The sequence below is a fragment of the Aedes aegypti genome, chromosome 1 (genome assembly GCF_002204515.2).
Source record: "Aedes aegypti strain LVP_AGWG chromosome 1, AaegL5.0 Primary Assembly, whole genome shotgun sequence".
Classification (NCBI taxonomy): domain Eukaryota; kingdom Metazoa; phylum Arthropoda; class Insecta; order Diptera; family Culicidae; genus Aedes; species Aedes aegypti.
In genome coordinates this window covers 50,070,271-50,087,372 of record NC_035107.1, presented here as the reverse complement: position 1 = coordinate 50,087,372, position 17,102 = coordinate 50,070,271, and the positions used below count along the sequence as shown (strand labels likewise).

Here is a 17,102-nt window from a genome sequence, read left to right as displayed (position 1 = left end):
CAGATAGTAGATTAGCGATATTTTTTCTCCATCGACGTAAAAATTCAAAACAAGTCAGCACCGACGCGATGTCGTAACTTTATTTCCATCAAACCGTCATTATCAGCATCGCGCGGTCGTGTTCGAAGAAGCACTTCACCAGTCAAACCGCGCTCGTTCCATGCGCGCCCATTTCAAGAGCATATCTGGCTCAACTACGGGGCCAAGCGCGAAACTGCCAAAAAACCGAATGGAATGTCTGGAAAGTTTTCCTCTTAATTACGGGCCAACCGACCAACCGAGGCAGCCCATCATCGGCATTACTCAATTTTCCGTTGAGCCAGATCGGGGACCTTGCCTTCATCGGTATCCCAATCAGCGGTGCCAGATTATCTTAGCTTCTATTCCGTGTGTTTTAATTCCTTTATTAGTCTCATTTAAAACATTACATTGATTTCATATATCTTATATGTATTTGTTAAACTTTCGAGAAATTGTTAACATCAAGATTACTATTTACTTTGAATTTCTTAAGAAAGTTCCTTAGAAAACAAACAGTTTTCGGATATTCTGGCATCGCTGATCCCAATCATCATCATTTTCATCAGACAACGGAAAACCCTCGACGCGCTTTCAGCTGTACCATCGCTGTTCAGTTCGCGCGAAAATTTGAATTAATTAAGACGTTTCGTTCGCGTCGTCCTCCTCCGGAGAAATTCGGGATGCCTGAGAATAATAGTTTAGTGCCTCCGCCAAGGATTCACCATTCACCAGTGCCCTCGCCGCCTTCTTCTGTTCAACAGCAGCAGCAACAGACGCCCTCACCCGTATCGTGTCCTTATCATGCAGCTAACGGAACTCTGGTTTCCGCATTTGGGTCCACCAGTTCTGGCAGACCGCCGCTGTCGATAATCAAATTCCTCGAATTGGTACGCGTCGTGATCGGATTAATTGATTTTTTTTTGCTCGCTATTTATCACGTATTGTGGGTTTCGTTCCGTTCGAAGGGTCGAACGCCACAGCATTCTTTAGTGTGCACAGTGGTTTAAAACGCAAAAAAAATGATGAACAGTATTTTCACTCCTGCTATACTACCATAAGGATTTTCGTTAGCCTTATGGTAAAGTCCGCGGTAGCAAAGCAAAGTCATGCTGAAGGTGTCTGGGTTCGGTTCCAGGTGGCCAGGAATAGCGATATTCATGCTTTTAGTTTTCTTGTTTAAAATTGAATTGGTTTACTCGCTAACTTTGTATTTAAAGACAGTCTAGATGAGATTATCATTAAGAAACATATATTGATAGTATCCAATCTACGAAGTATACCGTAGCTACGCTAAAGTTAGAAAATTCTTTTGTTAACAACTATGGAAAGCTGAAAAACATGCTCTGTCTCAGTGGCGGCGTACTGACAATGAGAAAAAGAAGAAGAAGAAGACACTACCGTTATACGCATAATTGTCTCATGTACCAAAACATACAATCGAGAAAAACGCGATTAAAGATTTGAACAGATGTGTGCTCTGTATTGGCAAACGTGCCAAATTTGAATCAATTCTGCAAAATATTTTGAGGAAAAAAAGTGTTGACTACAATTAATAGTTGATTGCAACAGAAAGTTGTAAGTGAGACTGTTATAACTAGAAATACGGTGTTAGAAAAGAATTGCTACGAATAACAGTCCACAAAATTTAATTATTGGATTCGATCTTGTTAAATTTTAGTACAGCCAACTCTCCTAGCTCGATAAAATTTAATTACATAGGGGTGTGCGACTATTTCGCGGACGACCTGATGGTCTGACGTAAGGCAACGAGCCCTGTACCTTTCGATAGACTCACTAAAGCGATCCTCGAGAGTCTGTATCTTGGCCAGACGGTGGACCTCAGAATTCCGCATTCGCCAAGGGGCGTTCAGAGTCCTTTTCAGAAACTTGCTCTGAACCCTCTGGAGCTTTAGATGGTGTGTTTTTGAGCAGCTCTCCCAGACCGGCATGCCTTACTCGATCACGGGACGAATGATTTGTTTGTAGACAGCAAGCTTGTTCTTTTAGGACAGCGTCGACCTTCGGTTTATGAGGGGATACAACATTCGCACCATTGTGCTGCACCTCGTGGCCGTTTTGTCAACTTGTTGTCGAAAGATCAGCTTGCTGTTCAAAGTCAAACCTAGATAATCGGCCTCTTAGGACCATTCCACCGCTGTGCCGTTTAGGGTGATTTTGCAATCATCAGCCGGAACAAGTCTGGGGAATTTGGAGTGGGGGAAGAGGATGACCTGGGTCTTCGCCGCGTTGATACATATCTTCCAGTTTGTGAAGTATGCTATCAAGACATCCAGGCCTCAATGGAGTTTTGCCGTGAGCGCTCTGATCACTCTTCCGCTGCAGACGATGGAGGTGTTATCTGCGAACAGAGACAGCGCGCCGCCTCCTGGCAGAGCGGGCATGCCGGAGGTAAACAGGTTGAATAGCTGGGGCCCGAGGATACTGCCCTGGGGAACGCCTGCGATAATGTCGTGTGCATCGGAAATTGCTCCGTTTAGCGAGACCCAGAATGTCCTCGCTGACAGATAGTTATGCACTTTTTGCACCAGGTAGCTGGGAAGATTATATTGATGAAGCTTGAACACCAGGCCATCATGCCAGAAATTGTCGAATGCTTTTTCGACATCGAGCAGAGCTATGGCAGATGTTTTGGAAAAGGACTTGTTCCAAAATGAGGATGTTCGTGACTCGGGACAGTTGGTGCACGGTTGATCGACCGCGTCGGAAACCAAACTGTTCCTCGTGTTATTTTGCTCAACAGAAACAAGAAGTCGGCGATAAACTGCCCTTTAGAAAAGCTTTGATGACGCTGAGAGAAGACTGATGGGGCGATAGCTTTTGGGAGAGGAAGTGCCAAGTTTCCTGATGAGGACGACTTTAGCTGACTTCCAGGACGATTGGAAGTAGCTAAGCCGGAGTTACTGGTTGAAGATCACGCGAGGTGATCGTAGAACTGGACACTAAAGTGTTTGAGTTCCAAGTTCATCATGCTATCGAAACCTGGGGCCTTCATATTTTTGAAGGATTTTAAATAGGTCGAGAGTTCGTCAGCTGTGATCTCCAACCCCTCCGAGAAGTCGTTGGGGATCTGATGGAGGTTGTTTGCATGCTAATCAACAGCAGCTTCATGCGGACGGATGATGTTGTGTTATGTGAGCTGACGAAATGTCGGCCTATTTCGGCTGCCTGCTCAGCAGGCGTACTACGGGGCCGTTGTTATCTAGTGGAACCAACGGTCTGGTTTTTTAATTTTTCCAAAACGGCAGAGGACAGTTTGGAAGAGCGCGGATCTTATTAGCAAAATTTTTATTTCTGAGGTCCCACATTCTGGCCTTGATAATTTTGTTTTTCCGATTGACATCGTATTTAAGGGCATGCAGCCCAATTCGCTGGTACTGCCTGCGGATGGTGTTACAAATTTGGATCAAATCTTTAATAAGTCTATCAATTGGTACATTGTTGCTTATCCGACTTGTTGCCGGCACTTGTCGTTTTCTGGCCTGGGAGATAGCCTCTTTGATGGCCTGCAGCTGACGATCTATGTCATCGGATGTCTCGGGTCGCACCTCGTAGTCGACGTAGGTGTCGACACACTGCAGGAACTGGTCCCAGTTGACACGATGATAGTTGCGCTGAGTCGTGAGATGCTGGTTGACCGAGGATCCGTCTTCTGTCACCAACGGATAGTGGTCCGAGCTGAGTTCCTGGTAGACGACCGGTTGGGAGATGCTTACCATGTTTGTGATGAACAGGTCGATGCATGGCCCCGGATCAGCTCAACCGGGTGGGAACATCCGAGCCCAAGATGTTACCTTCCTCTAAGCCTTGATGCAGGATAACTCCGTTGCGATTTCTTCGGTGGTTTCCCAGGCTTCGTGCTTCGCGTTGAGGTCACCAGCGATGATGTACCGCCCGCGTCGCCGAGTTTGCTTAGTGATGTCCTGCCGAAGGGCCGTTGTTGTGGTTCACTTGCATTGGGCAGTATGCAGCGATAATGGCGATCGGGCCGTTAGAAGCTTGCACTTCTACTCCTACGGCTTCGATGAGTTTGAGCAGCAGGCTCGGTAGCTGGCTACAGTTAATGTTGTGGCGCAAAGCGATGGCGACTCCCCCTACTTTAGAGCTGGTCCGATCTAGCCGCACAAGTCGATGATTGGGAATGGAGACGCTCAACTCAGGCTTGAGGTGCGTCTTCGTGATGATGGCAACGTCGATGCTTTTCTCTTTGAGAAAGTCTACTATCTCGATGACTTTGTTTCGGAGGGAACAAGCGTTCCAGTTTGCGATCCTGGTTTTGGCCTCACGGGTCATATCTGGAGAGGAAAGCTAATACCACCGATATGGCGGCGTCGATATGTTCCGAATTGGAACAGCAGGCGCGCAGTGGTTGGAACAAGTTCCTGGTGTATTCCAACATTTGCTCCGGTGTGTACAGGGAGCCGTCGTCGGAGAGAGGAGGGCCGGGAGCACTGAGTCCAGGATTCCCCCATCCAGTATGGGGCGCTCTCTGTACCGGTAGAGCAGCGGAAGTGGCCGCAAAGCGATGCTGAACCGAAGGGGACAACTGGAGGGATGCGTGCAGGTGCACCCAAGTGCAATTCATGGTCCGCTGTGCCTTTGAGATATCGAAGTATTCTTTTTGCTTCATTCCAGTCCGCTGTGGGTGGATTTGAAACTCGTCGTCCAAGGATAAAAGTTGCAATTGCCACATCAGGCCTAGTATTGACGGCGATATACAACAAACATCCGATCAGGTTCTGGAACTCTCCTTGGTTCTGCATCAATTCCTCCTCCTTTTGTTGTAGAAAGCCGGTCATCATTGGAATTCTCGATGTCTCGGCATTCTCCATTCGGAATCGAGACAAAACTTTTATAATACAGGGTGTCCGCAAATTATCCGTACAAACTTTGAAGACCTGGCTCTATACAATCAAGCATAATAAATTCAATATTCTTGCATGGTTTTAAACATCGGCTCATTATATTCTTAAGAAATAAGTTTGACACATTTCCGATTTCAAATAATTGCAAAACTAACCCAAATGTTTTGAGGTGTCTTAAAGGGAGCTGTTTTCCGAGCTTTATGACGGAAGAAAAATGTCCATAGAACTCACTGGATTTGAACCGTACAATTTTCTATTTCCAGTCTTACATGAAGCCACTAACCTGTAGATTACTTCAAATAATAATAGGACATTTGGATTCATCTCTGTTAGGTTTAGGGATAACACATTCCCAGTATGACTAGCGGCCCTCAGGAAAAACGTCTCCGAAAAATTTAAATTTGCCTATCTCAGTAACAAGCAATCATTTCGAAATTTTTTAAAGTTGTATTTTGTGTTAACATATAGATGTATTATAAAAGGTACATGAACACTGATTTTTCATTGTTTTCAATGTGAGATCATCTTTCCAATATTTTACTGTTCGGATAATTTGCGGACACCCTGTATAGCTTCTTTGATTCAATGAGTATCTTCCATTTTTCTTCCTCACTTGCAGTCCGAGGAAAAAAACGTAAATCTCCCAATTCTGTTATCTTAAACTCCTCCTTAAGCGCCGCCACCAATGCTCGATACTCGGATTCCGTTCGTACAACAACGACAATGTCATCTACATAGATCAGCAAATACAAGAATCCATTCTTCGTTCGCCGCACGTAGAGGCATGGGTCCGCAGTTGAGCTATGGAAACCCAATTTCTTGAACACTCCGTCGATCCTATGGTTCCATACTCTTGCAGCTTGCTTGAGTCCATACAGACTGCGTCGTAACCTGCACACGTCGTTCACATTGCTGCTCATGAAACCCGGAGGTTGCTTCATATAGATCTCCTCCTGCAGCTCGCCATACAAATAGGCTGTCTTAATGTCTACATGGCATACCAGCATCCGGTCCCTGCTTGCTAGCGTCAAAACGGTTCGGAATGTTGCTTGCTTTATAACAGGAGCGAACACTAGATCATAATCCGTTCCGAATTTCTGCGAAAATCCTTGAGCAACTAGTCTCGCTTTATATCTTGTCACTTGACCAGCCTCATCTTGCTTCCGCTTGTAAACCCATTTACATCTTATCGCTGTCCGACCAGGGGGTAGCTCGGTAATCTCCCATGTTCCGTTCTCTCGATGTGACGTCATCTCTTCTTTCATTGCAGCCTTCCACTGAACTTGCTCAGCACCAGATACTGCTTCTGCAAACGTCTTGGGTTCAGCTAGATCCACAGCCAGGCTTACCACTTCTTGGAACCTATCAGGCGGCACTCCAATGTTCGGCCGAGTTGATCGTCGTACTACTGCTTGTTTCATCGTGTCTTCATTTAGTTGACTCTCGTCACCATCCGATAATGTTTGTTCCGCAAGCTCATAGGCTTCCTCATCATATTCGACTTTGGGGTCTTCAAACTCATCACGATGTTCAGCTACTTCCAGCACGACGTTTTCCAAATCGGTCAATTGTAGAGGAACTTCTGTTTCTTCAGCTTCATCAATTGCTGGCTTTTCCATGGAACCGTCTGGTATCTTCTTCGCTAATTCGTCCACCTCCAGGAATCTCACATCCCGGCTAATGACTATTTCTCCCGTCTTGGTGTTCAATAATCTGTACGCTTTGCTGTCGGTAGCATATCCAACAAACGTAAGCTTCACTGCCTTCGATTCAAACTTCTTACGTTTTTGCTGTGGTTTCCAAGCATACACTCCGCACCCGAACACCCTCAGGTGGCATAAGTCCGGTTTTCTTCCAAACCATACTTCGAATGGTGTGATGTCAGTCGCTTTCGTCGGAAATCAGTTCTGCAAATATACTGCTGTATTAACTGCTTCCGCCCAAAACTTCCGCGGTAGTCCAGCGTCGAGCAGCATGCACAGTCCCATCTCATTCAAGCTTCTATTGTTTCGTTCCGCCACGCCGTTTTGCTGGGGTGCATACCCAGCCGTGTATTCTGCCTTGATACCTTCCGAAACGTAGAACTTCCCCCTCTATCCGATCGAATGGCTTTAGGTTTTCTTCCGAACTGAGTTTCAACAAACGAATTCTGCCTTCAACTTCGGACTTCTCTTTCAAAAAGTATACCATCGTGTAACGGCTGTGATCATCTATCATGGTGAGGTAATATCTGCAACCGCCTTGAGTTTTCGTCATCGGGCCACTCACGTCACTGTGAACGATATCCAAAATCTCCTTTGAAGTCTTCACAGCTTCTTTTGCAAATGTGGGTCGGGCCATTTTTCCTTCGATGCAGCATTCACACGTCAACTGTATACCACAATACTTAACTTGCATACCAGATACCAAATTCTTCCGTTCGATTTCTCCAAGAACATCCGGATCTCTATGGCCAAGTCTGCGATGCCACAAGTGTTGACAGTCCTTATTGTGTTGACGATTTGCTACCATCAAGGAACGTGATTCTTCTACCGTATTCAGCCGGTACATGCCACTAACTCGATCTGCCGTCGCAATTTCCTCACCATTGATCCACATACTGCATCGATTGGCTTCAAACATAGCACGTACACCTTTTTCCGTGAGCTTCGTGATCGACAACAGGTTTCCTCCAACGTCAGAGGCGTAGATGACCTCAGTCAGCGTAATCTTCACTTCTTTGCCTTTGCTATCGAGACACTGGATCACACAATCTCCTATTCCAGCAGTACGAATCGAGTTTCCATCTGCACCTGTGATTTCCGGACGCGCTGAACTGTCCAAACGCTGGAACGATTTGTGATCATTCGCAAGATGGGATGTCGCGCCGGAGTCCACTATCCAGGATTTCGATGCTTGTCTACGATTTCGCACCATAAACGTAAACGCCTTATTTTGGTCATCTTCATGCACTACTTTCGCCTTTTCCTTGTAGGACCTCTTCTTGGACTTTTCGTTGGAATTCTGCTCAGCAAGATAGGCCCGGCAATCCTTCTTCTGATGACCTTGAATCCCACAGAAGTAACACGCCACAGATTTTTGCTGCTTACCTCTGCCTCCTATCTTCAAAGCTTGTTCTTCCACTCCGCCCTTCGGTTTGGACTGCTTGTCGGCTTCGTCGATGAGCTTTTCACAAATTCAAGCATCAGATCTTCTTCTTTACGAGCTTCCAAAGCCGTCGTCAAAGGGTTAAAAGATTCCGGAAGTCCTCGAAGGATAAGTGCGACTTTCAAGCATTCTTGCATCTGGAAACCGGAACTCTCCAGTCTTGAGTAGTTCTTCAGTATATCCGCAAGATAAGCTTCCATGCTCTCTCCAGCACGGTAGTTTTGATTGGTGATCTGCTTCAAAAGAGTCACTTTCTGTCCAAGCGAAGTCTTACTGTGATATTCCTACAACGCCTTCCAAGTCAATTTTGCCGTCGTTTCTGCCTCGATAATGGTGAATTGACTCTCTTCCACTGTAAGTTGAATTGTAGACAGAGCCTTTTCGTCACCATTCGTCCACGCGTCGGTTACTTCAGCCGGTGCTGTCCCTGGGTCGTCAAATTTCCATAATTGCTCCTGTCTCAGCAACGCTTTCACCGCAAACGACCACGACTGATAGTTGGAACTGTTGAGCTTCGGGATTCGTCCCCACTCCATCACAGGATATCAACTGCTACGCTTCTTGACTTTGGATTCCAAAAAATCACTTCTACTGGACTTCAAATCCGCCTAGTGGTTTTTATCTGGGCACCACAACCTGATAGAGTTATGCAGCTAGCGCGTATTGAAACACGTCTTGTTTGAGTGATTTATCAACAGGGAATGAAAAACTTATTTATTCAACATAACAACTCAACTAGGTTACTATGTTACACCTTGCTACGCCTATGTTACTACGATGCTATGCTACTGAGCACGTGGCCTCTCACAAAAACTTCATTTTTAACCTGAACAAGTGATCTTGGCAACAGTTTTATGAAACTCTCGTACTTATCTGTAAGCACGCGCTTGAGCGAGTGTAAGAATTCTTGATCGAGAACATCATAAATTTCTCCCCATCAATCAACGAACTAATATGTACATTATTGATTATGAATCCTATCGTTTACGGGGGCGCCTTGCGTGGATTTTCGATCTGTTCTTCTGCCGTAACAAAATCTAGCATGAACGCTTCTCTCAAAAAACGAAAAGTGTAAATAAACAAACGTCAAAATGTACTTTTCTGGAATAAAACGAACGAATCTTAACACGTTCTTCAATAAGATCAGTTAGTTTTCATAAAGATCACCTTAAGCTTAAGAACTCTCAAGTGATATTTGTTACGCTTGCCCGAGTTCAGCAAAATTTATCCTGGTTCTATGATGGTGTTGAGTAAAACTATCGCCATGATTGTAATCATTGATGCTTTGGCAAGGGAGCCATGATGTGAGAATCCATGTATGCTGGATTGTTCAACATTTTAGGGTACCAAATTGATGAAATTGTTTTTCTGAAAATGTGTATTTCGGGTGTTTCATGCATGATATTCACGATGTAATAAGCGTGACAATCGAATACACAGGTAGGTATCGAAAAAAAAAAAAAGAAAAGTTATTATCACAGATGTTTTAATTTGCATTTTGTTTTATTGTTGATTGATAATTTTATGAAGAAGTATTTATAAATCCGTTTGCCAAACCAACATAATAAACATATTGTGAGTTTAACTTGTCTTGAGAACTACTTGTGGAAGGTTATTGATGTGTTGAGAACTATCATATGTGCATGATTACAAGTTTTAAATGATACTTGACAGTTGCTCTCCAACACCGTCTCTAGTATGGGCCACTTTAGTCTTATGAGAGGTTTATCATTGGGCTAGTGTAGGTTTGTAGAATTACTGGTTTTATTTCTAGTTTTATAGAATTGGTGTAAAAGAGTACTTCAAGAATAGCATAAAATTAGCTTTGCTACTTAGGCGTTGATAAAGCTTGAGTTTTCAATTGATATCCTACAGGACGTTAAGATGCAACGGTCTACAGCATAGCATAGCATAGCATAGACTGTACATTAGCCTGGGACACGATTATATGAAACATTTAGATTCACGCTCCAGTCCACTTTTTGGATTTCATTTAGGTCCTATAACAACTGTACAAAATTTCAGCTCGATCGGTGAAACTATATTTTAGCGCCAGCCGTTCAAAGTTTGTATGGGATTTACTATGGGGAAACTTACTTTTGCAAAGAAAAATCGCCAGAGGTCGCCCATTGTTCTCTATAAAAATTTTGAACACAGATCTCGATAGGTATTTCTACGATGAAGAACATTGCCGAAGACCGCAAAGCAATCCGATGCTTGTGAAAAAAGTTATTAAGTATAGACTATTCGGAAATTTAGACCGATTTTGTTATTATTGTTATTCCTTTACGTGTTAATCAACGTCACCTTGCCAAAAGGTTTTCATCGAATAACTTTTTTCACGAGTGTCAGATTATTTCGCAGTCTTCGGCAATATTCTTCATCGTAGATATACCTATCAAGGTCGGTATTCAGAATTTTTATAGAGGTCAATGGGCGACCTCTGACGATTTTTCTTTGTTTGATCTCGCATCAGCAGCTCCCTGGCTGTGTAGATCACATTCAATTGATCCCCTTTGCGCCCAGCATCAGTAGCAGCCTAATTTTATTATCTATGCTAAATTAGGCATCGTGGTGACACACCGCAAGCGTAGCATTGCTTTGTGCCATTGCAATGCTTTGTACGCACGATAGCATTCAATCCGTACTACCTCTACAATATATATAAGCCACACTTGATACAGCACATCACTTGTAAATTTTTATTCCTTTTGCTTGTACATTATCTTTCGTTCCCCACTGAGCGGGCATGCTGCCCCTCGGTGGTAATAAATTAGCAGTATGGAAAGAAAGTGCGTTTGAGTTGTTGTCCGTTTATCACCACCAAATAACACAACGTAGGGAAAGACATCCTGGCCGCAACAGTAAGTTTTCCCATAGTAAATTCCATACAAACTTTTAACGGCTGGCGCTAAAATATAGTTTCTCCGATCGAGCTGAAATTTTGCACAGTTGTTATGGGACCTAAATGAAATCCAAAAAGTGGACTGGTGCGTGAATCTAAATTTTGTCCCACACTACTGTACATGTCAATGGCTGCTACTCCGTGGTTGATCGGAACTGGTAAGAATTGCACTTCGATCCAAATGAATAAGGAATGCGAGTTTCCGCTTAATCTCGAAGTGCAATTTTAGCAGATCTCATATTATTGATCAAAAACGGTGCCAGCCAAGTCCTTACAGTCAGTTGGCATGGGGAAGGAATGTTAGGGTGTAATGATTGTTGCTGCTAGAGACCGAGAATAACTCTGCATCTCTACAGTCATCACGGGAAGGGTGTTTTTTTTAGTGAGAAAGGAAAACGATCTGGGAGTCACCTTTAGTCGGTGATGCGATCCATGTATAAGGAGGAAAATACGACTTTTATCTAAAACTATTATTGCATTCTGTTAACAGTAAAAATATATTTTAAGACTGAAAATTGAGAAAATACGTCGACATTCAAAATGTCGAACCATTCAAAGGTTATTTTTAGTAATGACAAGAAAGGAAAGCTATGTATAATAAAGAATATATTTAATATGAATAAGGGTGATGAGCCACGCACAGTTTGTTTGAAAAATACAAAAACAATAATGATAGAAGTTACTAAAAAAATGTTAAAACACTATTCAAACTTAATTCAATGCAAATCGATGTAAATAAGTGAAATAGTCGTAAAAATTTAATAGTTAAAAACCGTATAGGATCCCGATCAACCAGTCTTCATTATTCTTTATAGATCTTTGTCCAACGATGGCGATCGCTAACGATTCAAAACGAATCGATATCGATCGCTATCGAAAATCACTGACTGGTTGACCGGGATATCACTAAAAAATCCTTACCGTCGATATTCATACTATCGAACTAATCAAAACGCAACGTTGCCTCGATACAAATGTGTAATCATAAGCATGAAACGAGCTCACCAGTTTGTAATCCATCTTTGACTGAACACGAATATCTCTTCGCACTCGCAAAACGTGGACCGGATACTTCACCAGCTCTACGATAAACAAACAAACCGACTTGCTTGGGCTTTCCAAAGCACTGCTCGTCTACATGAGATAAAGTAAAATTTCTCCTGGGCGTTGAATCTTAAATTTTGATCTACGTGGAATTAGGTCAAATTACACCTAGGCGATTATAAAGCCTGGAATTTTCAATCGATGTTCTACAGGGCGATAAATAAGGTGAAACGCCCTAGAGTAGCGTTGATACAGCTCGTAAATTTCGTTTGATTTTCTACAGGGCGGTATTTGCTCCTGACTACGAAAAGTTCTATATGGCATAAGGTAAAATTACTGCATAGCGTTGGTACAGGTTGGAAATTTCGATTGTTGTCTTATTGGTTGGTAAGTGGCTGGGCATGGCGTACCATTGGTGCCTAGCGTACCTGTAGAAATAAAATACACCCCTCTGTGCGGTCCTTAGCCTCCTGCCCAGCAACTCCTATCCCTACCTCCTCGCGGTCCTGGCCGGGGTACGAGTAACCTTGGGGGAAAACGGGTAACCAATTCCCGGTGCGAACTTTGGTCGTATGCTAACAGGGAAGAGGGGGTTTGCTTTTGCTTTTGCTTCTGCAAACGTAGAGCGTCTGTACTCCATGTTAGGAGCGGCTCACAACAGCGTCTGTTACCTATGACAGGGGCGGCTGATCATCGCCCGAGTGCCAGAGAAGGACTCTAAACTAAACTGCGCACTATGGCCCTCCGAACATTCAGGGAGAATGGTCCTCCGGAAATCTAGGGGGATGGTGTCAGGCCCTGCAAGCCAGCCGTAAAAACATCAAGCAACGAATAATCAACGAGAGAATACGAACCGGGACAATCGAAGACCACAGCGACGGAAAGGGACTAGCGATTGGAAGCTCGGTACGTGGAACTGTAAATCTCTCAACTTCATCGGGAGCACACGCATACTCGCCGACGTGCTGAAGGACAGCGGATTCGGCATCGTAGCGCTGCAGGAAGTGTGTTGGAAGGGATCAATGGTGCGAACCAGAGCTGCGGCAACACACATGAACTGGGAACAGCTTTTATAGTGATGGGTGATATGCAAAGGCGCGTGATCGGGTGGTGGCCAACCATTGAGAAAATGTGCAAGTTGAGGATCAAAGGCCGGTTCTTCAACTTCAGCATGATAAACGTACACAGCCCTCACTCCGGAAGCACTGATGATGATAAAGACGCTTTTTACACGCAGCTTAAACGCGAGTACGACAGCTGCCCAAGCCACGACGTCAAAATTATCATAGGAGATCTAAACGCTCAAGTTGGCCAGGATGAGGAGTTCAGACCGACGATTGGAAAGTTCAGCGCCCACCGGCTGACGAACGAAAACGGCCTACGACTAATTGATTTCGCCGCCTCCAAGAATATGGCCATTCGTAACACCTACTTCCAGCTGCTGGCAAGGATGGTATCGGAGCTAAACTCATAAAGATGGGCCCGGAGAGGTTGGCCATTTGTCGGCACCGGCTGATTGGCACAATCTGGGAAACAGAACAGCTACCGGACGAGTGGAAGGAAGGGGTAATATGCCCCATCTACAAGAGAGGCGACAAGTTAGATTGTGAGAACTTTCGAGCGATCACCATTCTAAATGCGGCCTACAAAGTATTATTCCAGATCATCTTCCGTCGTCTATCACCTATAGTAAGCGAGTTCGTGGGAAGTTATCAAGCTGGCTTCGTTGACGGCCGATCGACAATGGACCAGATCTTTACTGTACGGCAAATCCTCCAAAAACGTCGTGAATACCAGGTCCCAACGCATCACCTTTTCATTAATTTAAGGCGGTAACGATAATATCGATCGCGTGAAGCTATGGACAATCATGGACGAGAACAGCTTTCCCGGGAAGCTCACGAGACTGGCGGTGAAGGATGAACCATGAGCTCGCCAAACTCTACGGCGTACCCAGTATCCAGAAGGTGGCCAAAGCTGGAAGGATACAATGGGCAGGGCATGTTGCAAGAATGCCGGTCAGCAACCCTGAAAAGATAATGTTCGCTTCGTATCCGGTTGATACAAGATGGCGTGGAGCGCAGCGAGCTAGATGGGCGGATCAAGTACGTATCGATTTGGCGAGCGAGGGGCAGAACCGAGGATGGACAGATGCGGCCACGAACCGAGTTTTGTAGCGTGAAATTGTTGAGTCAGTGTTATCTGTTTAGATGTTAACTAAATAAATGCTTTATGGGGCATTAGATTGTTGCTAATTTCGCAAATCTCCATTACATTATCTGAGAAAAGCTTCTTAGTCGTCGACTAAGCGTGACTAAGCAGGACAACAGGGCTGATAATAATATTTTTATATCATTTACAAGTGGATTGATCAAACATGTTTCAAAGTCAAATGTTACATTTTAACATATAAACATAACAACTTAGAATTACATATTTTCACTCTTCGACACCGAAAAAGCTTATTATCGTGATGTTTGCATTTTACACCACTGTGATGTGGTTGGGTTCACCATTCATTCGTTTCATCACAATTCACAGTTGACACGTTAAAAGAGGGGAGGGGCTATGTCCAAATTCTTTAATTCCGACGAGGACCCAGGGGGTTTTAATTATTTCATTTCGCAGCGATTGTGGTATTTTTGATGTAAGCGACAAATTCAGCAATGACCATCGCTTCCAGTCCGGTCATCCAGCGTCCAAACTGGAACAAAGCGTGAAAGCGACGTCAAGTGAACGATGAAACCCAGGAAAAAAAATCAGTGATTATCAGCAACCGGAAACGCCAGAGTGTGAACTGTAATCGTGAGGAGTTAAAGCGGGTGGAAAAGTGAAAAAAGCGCCATCGTGTGCGGTTTAATCTTGATTGCATCCGTGCGGGGGGTGGTCTCTGATAGTGAAGTGGTTTGCGCTTCGGGGTGCTACTCTGCTACAAATGGGAAACGATGGCGAACAATGGCGATATGGTCATTAAGATTCCGGGTGGCCAACATTGTGATATGTCCTTTGGACAATGTTGCATCTTCTTCTTTTGCTTAGCCTAACGTCGACACTGGGGTAGAGCTTTATGTTGAATTTCTGCAACAATCAACTGAGATCTTTTTCATAATTTACATGTCGTTTTGGATAATATACGTTCGGAATAAAGACCTTTAGCGAAAGAACTCGAAGGAACAGCATTCAAAGAGGCAAAAACTCTCATCGAAGTATTGTCAACTAAATAGGCTGCATTTTTTCTCTATTTGTCCAAGGTTTTAAAATACCGTAAAACGGGGTAACTTTGATAGTTTTTTCGAAGAAAACTTGAATATTTATGCATGCTGTTTCAAAGAATAATAATTTATATTTTTAAAACAAGTACTGGCATCCTAGCTATCGATTGCAGTCGATAGATTTCCAAAAGATTTATTATGAATGGATATATAATTTTTCATATAATCGAAAGTTGGTTTTCTGTTTTGGGGTAACTTTGATAATGGAGTATGAGTCGAACAAAATTGAATGAATAACGAACATTTGTAGGGCATTGCATACCTCTAGGCGTTTAACGTTATATGGAAATTTCTGACTTAGATTACAAAAATGGTCCCAGTTTGTGAAAATGCTATTCGCTAAGAGATTTGAGACCGTATTCATGTTCTATGATAACTAGGTGTCAAAGATAAGTGGCCAACTATTCAAAACTACATCAAATAGTGATCATAGAACAGATTGTTTGCAAGCGTTTCGAAAATGCTAAAATTGTGTCAATTTTGAATATTCGTATAAAAAGCCTCAAATGCACTTGATTCCAATGAAAATAGCTTTGACATGAAGTGTCATACTAATACTCTTTACTTTTGCATTCGTTTTGCTTAACTGATTAACAGAAACTTCGTTATTTCGTTTAATATGTTGTGGGTCTCGCACTTTCAAAGTTACCCGCATTATCAAAGTTACCCCGTTTTACGGTACATCTATACTCATGCATTTGATAAACTTTGGAATAATTAACAGTTTCATTTTCTTTTGATTTCAGTGTCTGGCCGTCGCTTGTACTGTCCTCCACTACTACAGTTTTGATGATGGCGATCTCGTGACGGGGTTCTTGGCAACTGGTACATTTTGTGGATACATAGTAATCCTGACTACGGTTATGGTTGGTGAGTTTCCTGCTATTGAAAGTCTATGATCACCTTCTATCCCATCTAATGGTAACAAAATTTTTCTTCTAACAACAATTCGCACTTTTTCCCTCCCACCCAGGCTACTTGATGAAGGCGCACATCCACCGGCGTCTGAATCTGTTCTACAGCCTGCTGGGATGCGCTCTGTTTCTCACGGCGGGCATTTTCATCATCGAAGCCTGGGAGCACGCCTTCCGGACGCGAACCCGGGATCTGGCCATCACTAAGGGCTCGATAGCCATCATCAACGGGGTCATCTTCCTGATGGATACGATTTTCACCTTTCGCGAACGAAAGTAGAGAGCACGAACGCGCTTCCAGATAATGAGTACAAATAAACGGCAATAAATTTTCCCATGATAAGTTCGACTTTTGTTCAATGGTCCCGAAAGTACCGGGCAGACGACCGCAATTAAGCGCTCGGCGGCGTGACCCATCCGTGGTTCAATGACCATGCCGGATTCAATTGGCGAAAAAGCGTGCAGCCAGGGCTGGTAGCAGGGCTTTTTCTAGAAAGTTTGTCTGTATTTTAAATCAATCAAAAAGATCTTCAAATTATCTTGTTTTAAGCTTAAATGGTCTTCAAAGTTATGTTCTCAATTTATCGAAGTAATTTTCATACACTGAGCTAAAAGTTATGTACGCTTGTAACTTGATTTCTTGACTTGTTTTTCCTTCTTCATAAGATTCTTATGAAATACGAGATTTCTATATTCACATGTAATTCTTGTCGTTATCATTAGAGATATTATATTACATAATTGATATCTATGTTTATTTTTAATTTCTTTTTAGTATCATTTAAAATATTAATATCATTTCTTACATCTAGATGTTCTGTATCATCCTAATAATAAGAGTTTTTATTGCAGGCCTTTTTTCTTGGTATTACGCCAGGTTGATCAAGTTTTTCGGTTCATGCTTCGTCTCTTTTCG

General features: G+C 43.3%; 1 protein-coding gene across 1 annotated transcript; it reads left to right on the top strand.

Moving 5' to 3' along the window:
* The first annotated feature begins 648 nt into the window (after nucleotides 1–648).
* LOC5573526 lies at nucleotides 649–16,529 on the top strand. Its single transcript, XM_001660874.2, has 3 exons — nucleotides 649–908; nucleotides 16,019–16,142; nucleotides 16,246–16,529. Exons 1-3 carry the CDS (start codon nucleotides 702–704, stop codon nucleotides 16,464–16,466), a joined length of 552 nt encoding a protein of 183 aa, XP_001660924.2. The 5' UTR covers nucleotides 649–701; the 3' UTR covers nucleotides 16,467–16,529.
* Nucleotides 16,530–17,102: the final 573 nt, after the last annotated feature.

Bases quoted from the DNA above. Each gene is read 5' to 3' on its own strand.
- LOC5573526 (XM_001660874.2), top strand. From the start codon at position 702: ATGCCTGAGAATAATAGTTTAGTGCCTCCGCCAAGGATTCACCATTCA. The intron at 909-16,018 runs GTACGCGTCGTG...TTTTGATTTCAG, and splicing joins TAATCAAATTCCTCGAATTG to TGTCTGGCCGTCGCTTGTAC. The intron at 16,143-16,245 runs GTGAGTTTCCTG...CCTCCCACCCAG, and splicing joins CCTGACTACGGTTATGGTTG to GCTACTTGATGAAGGCGCAC.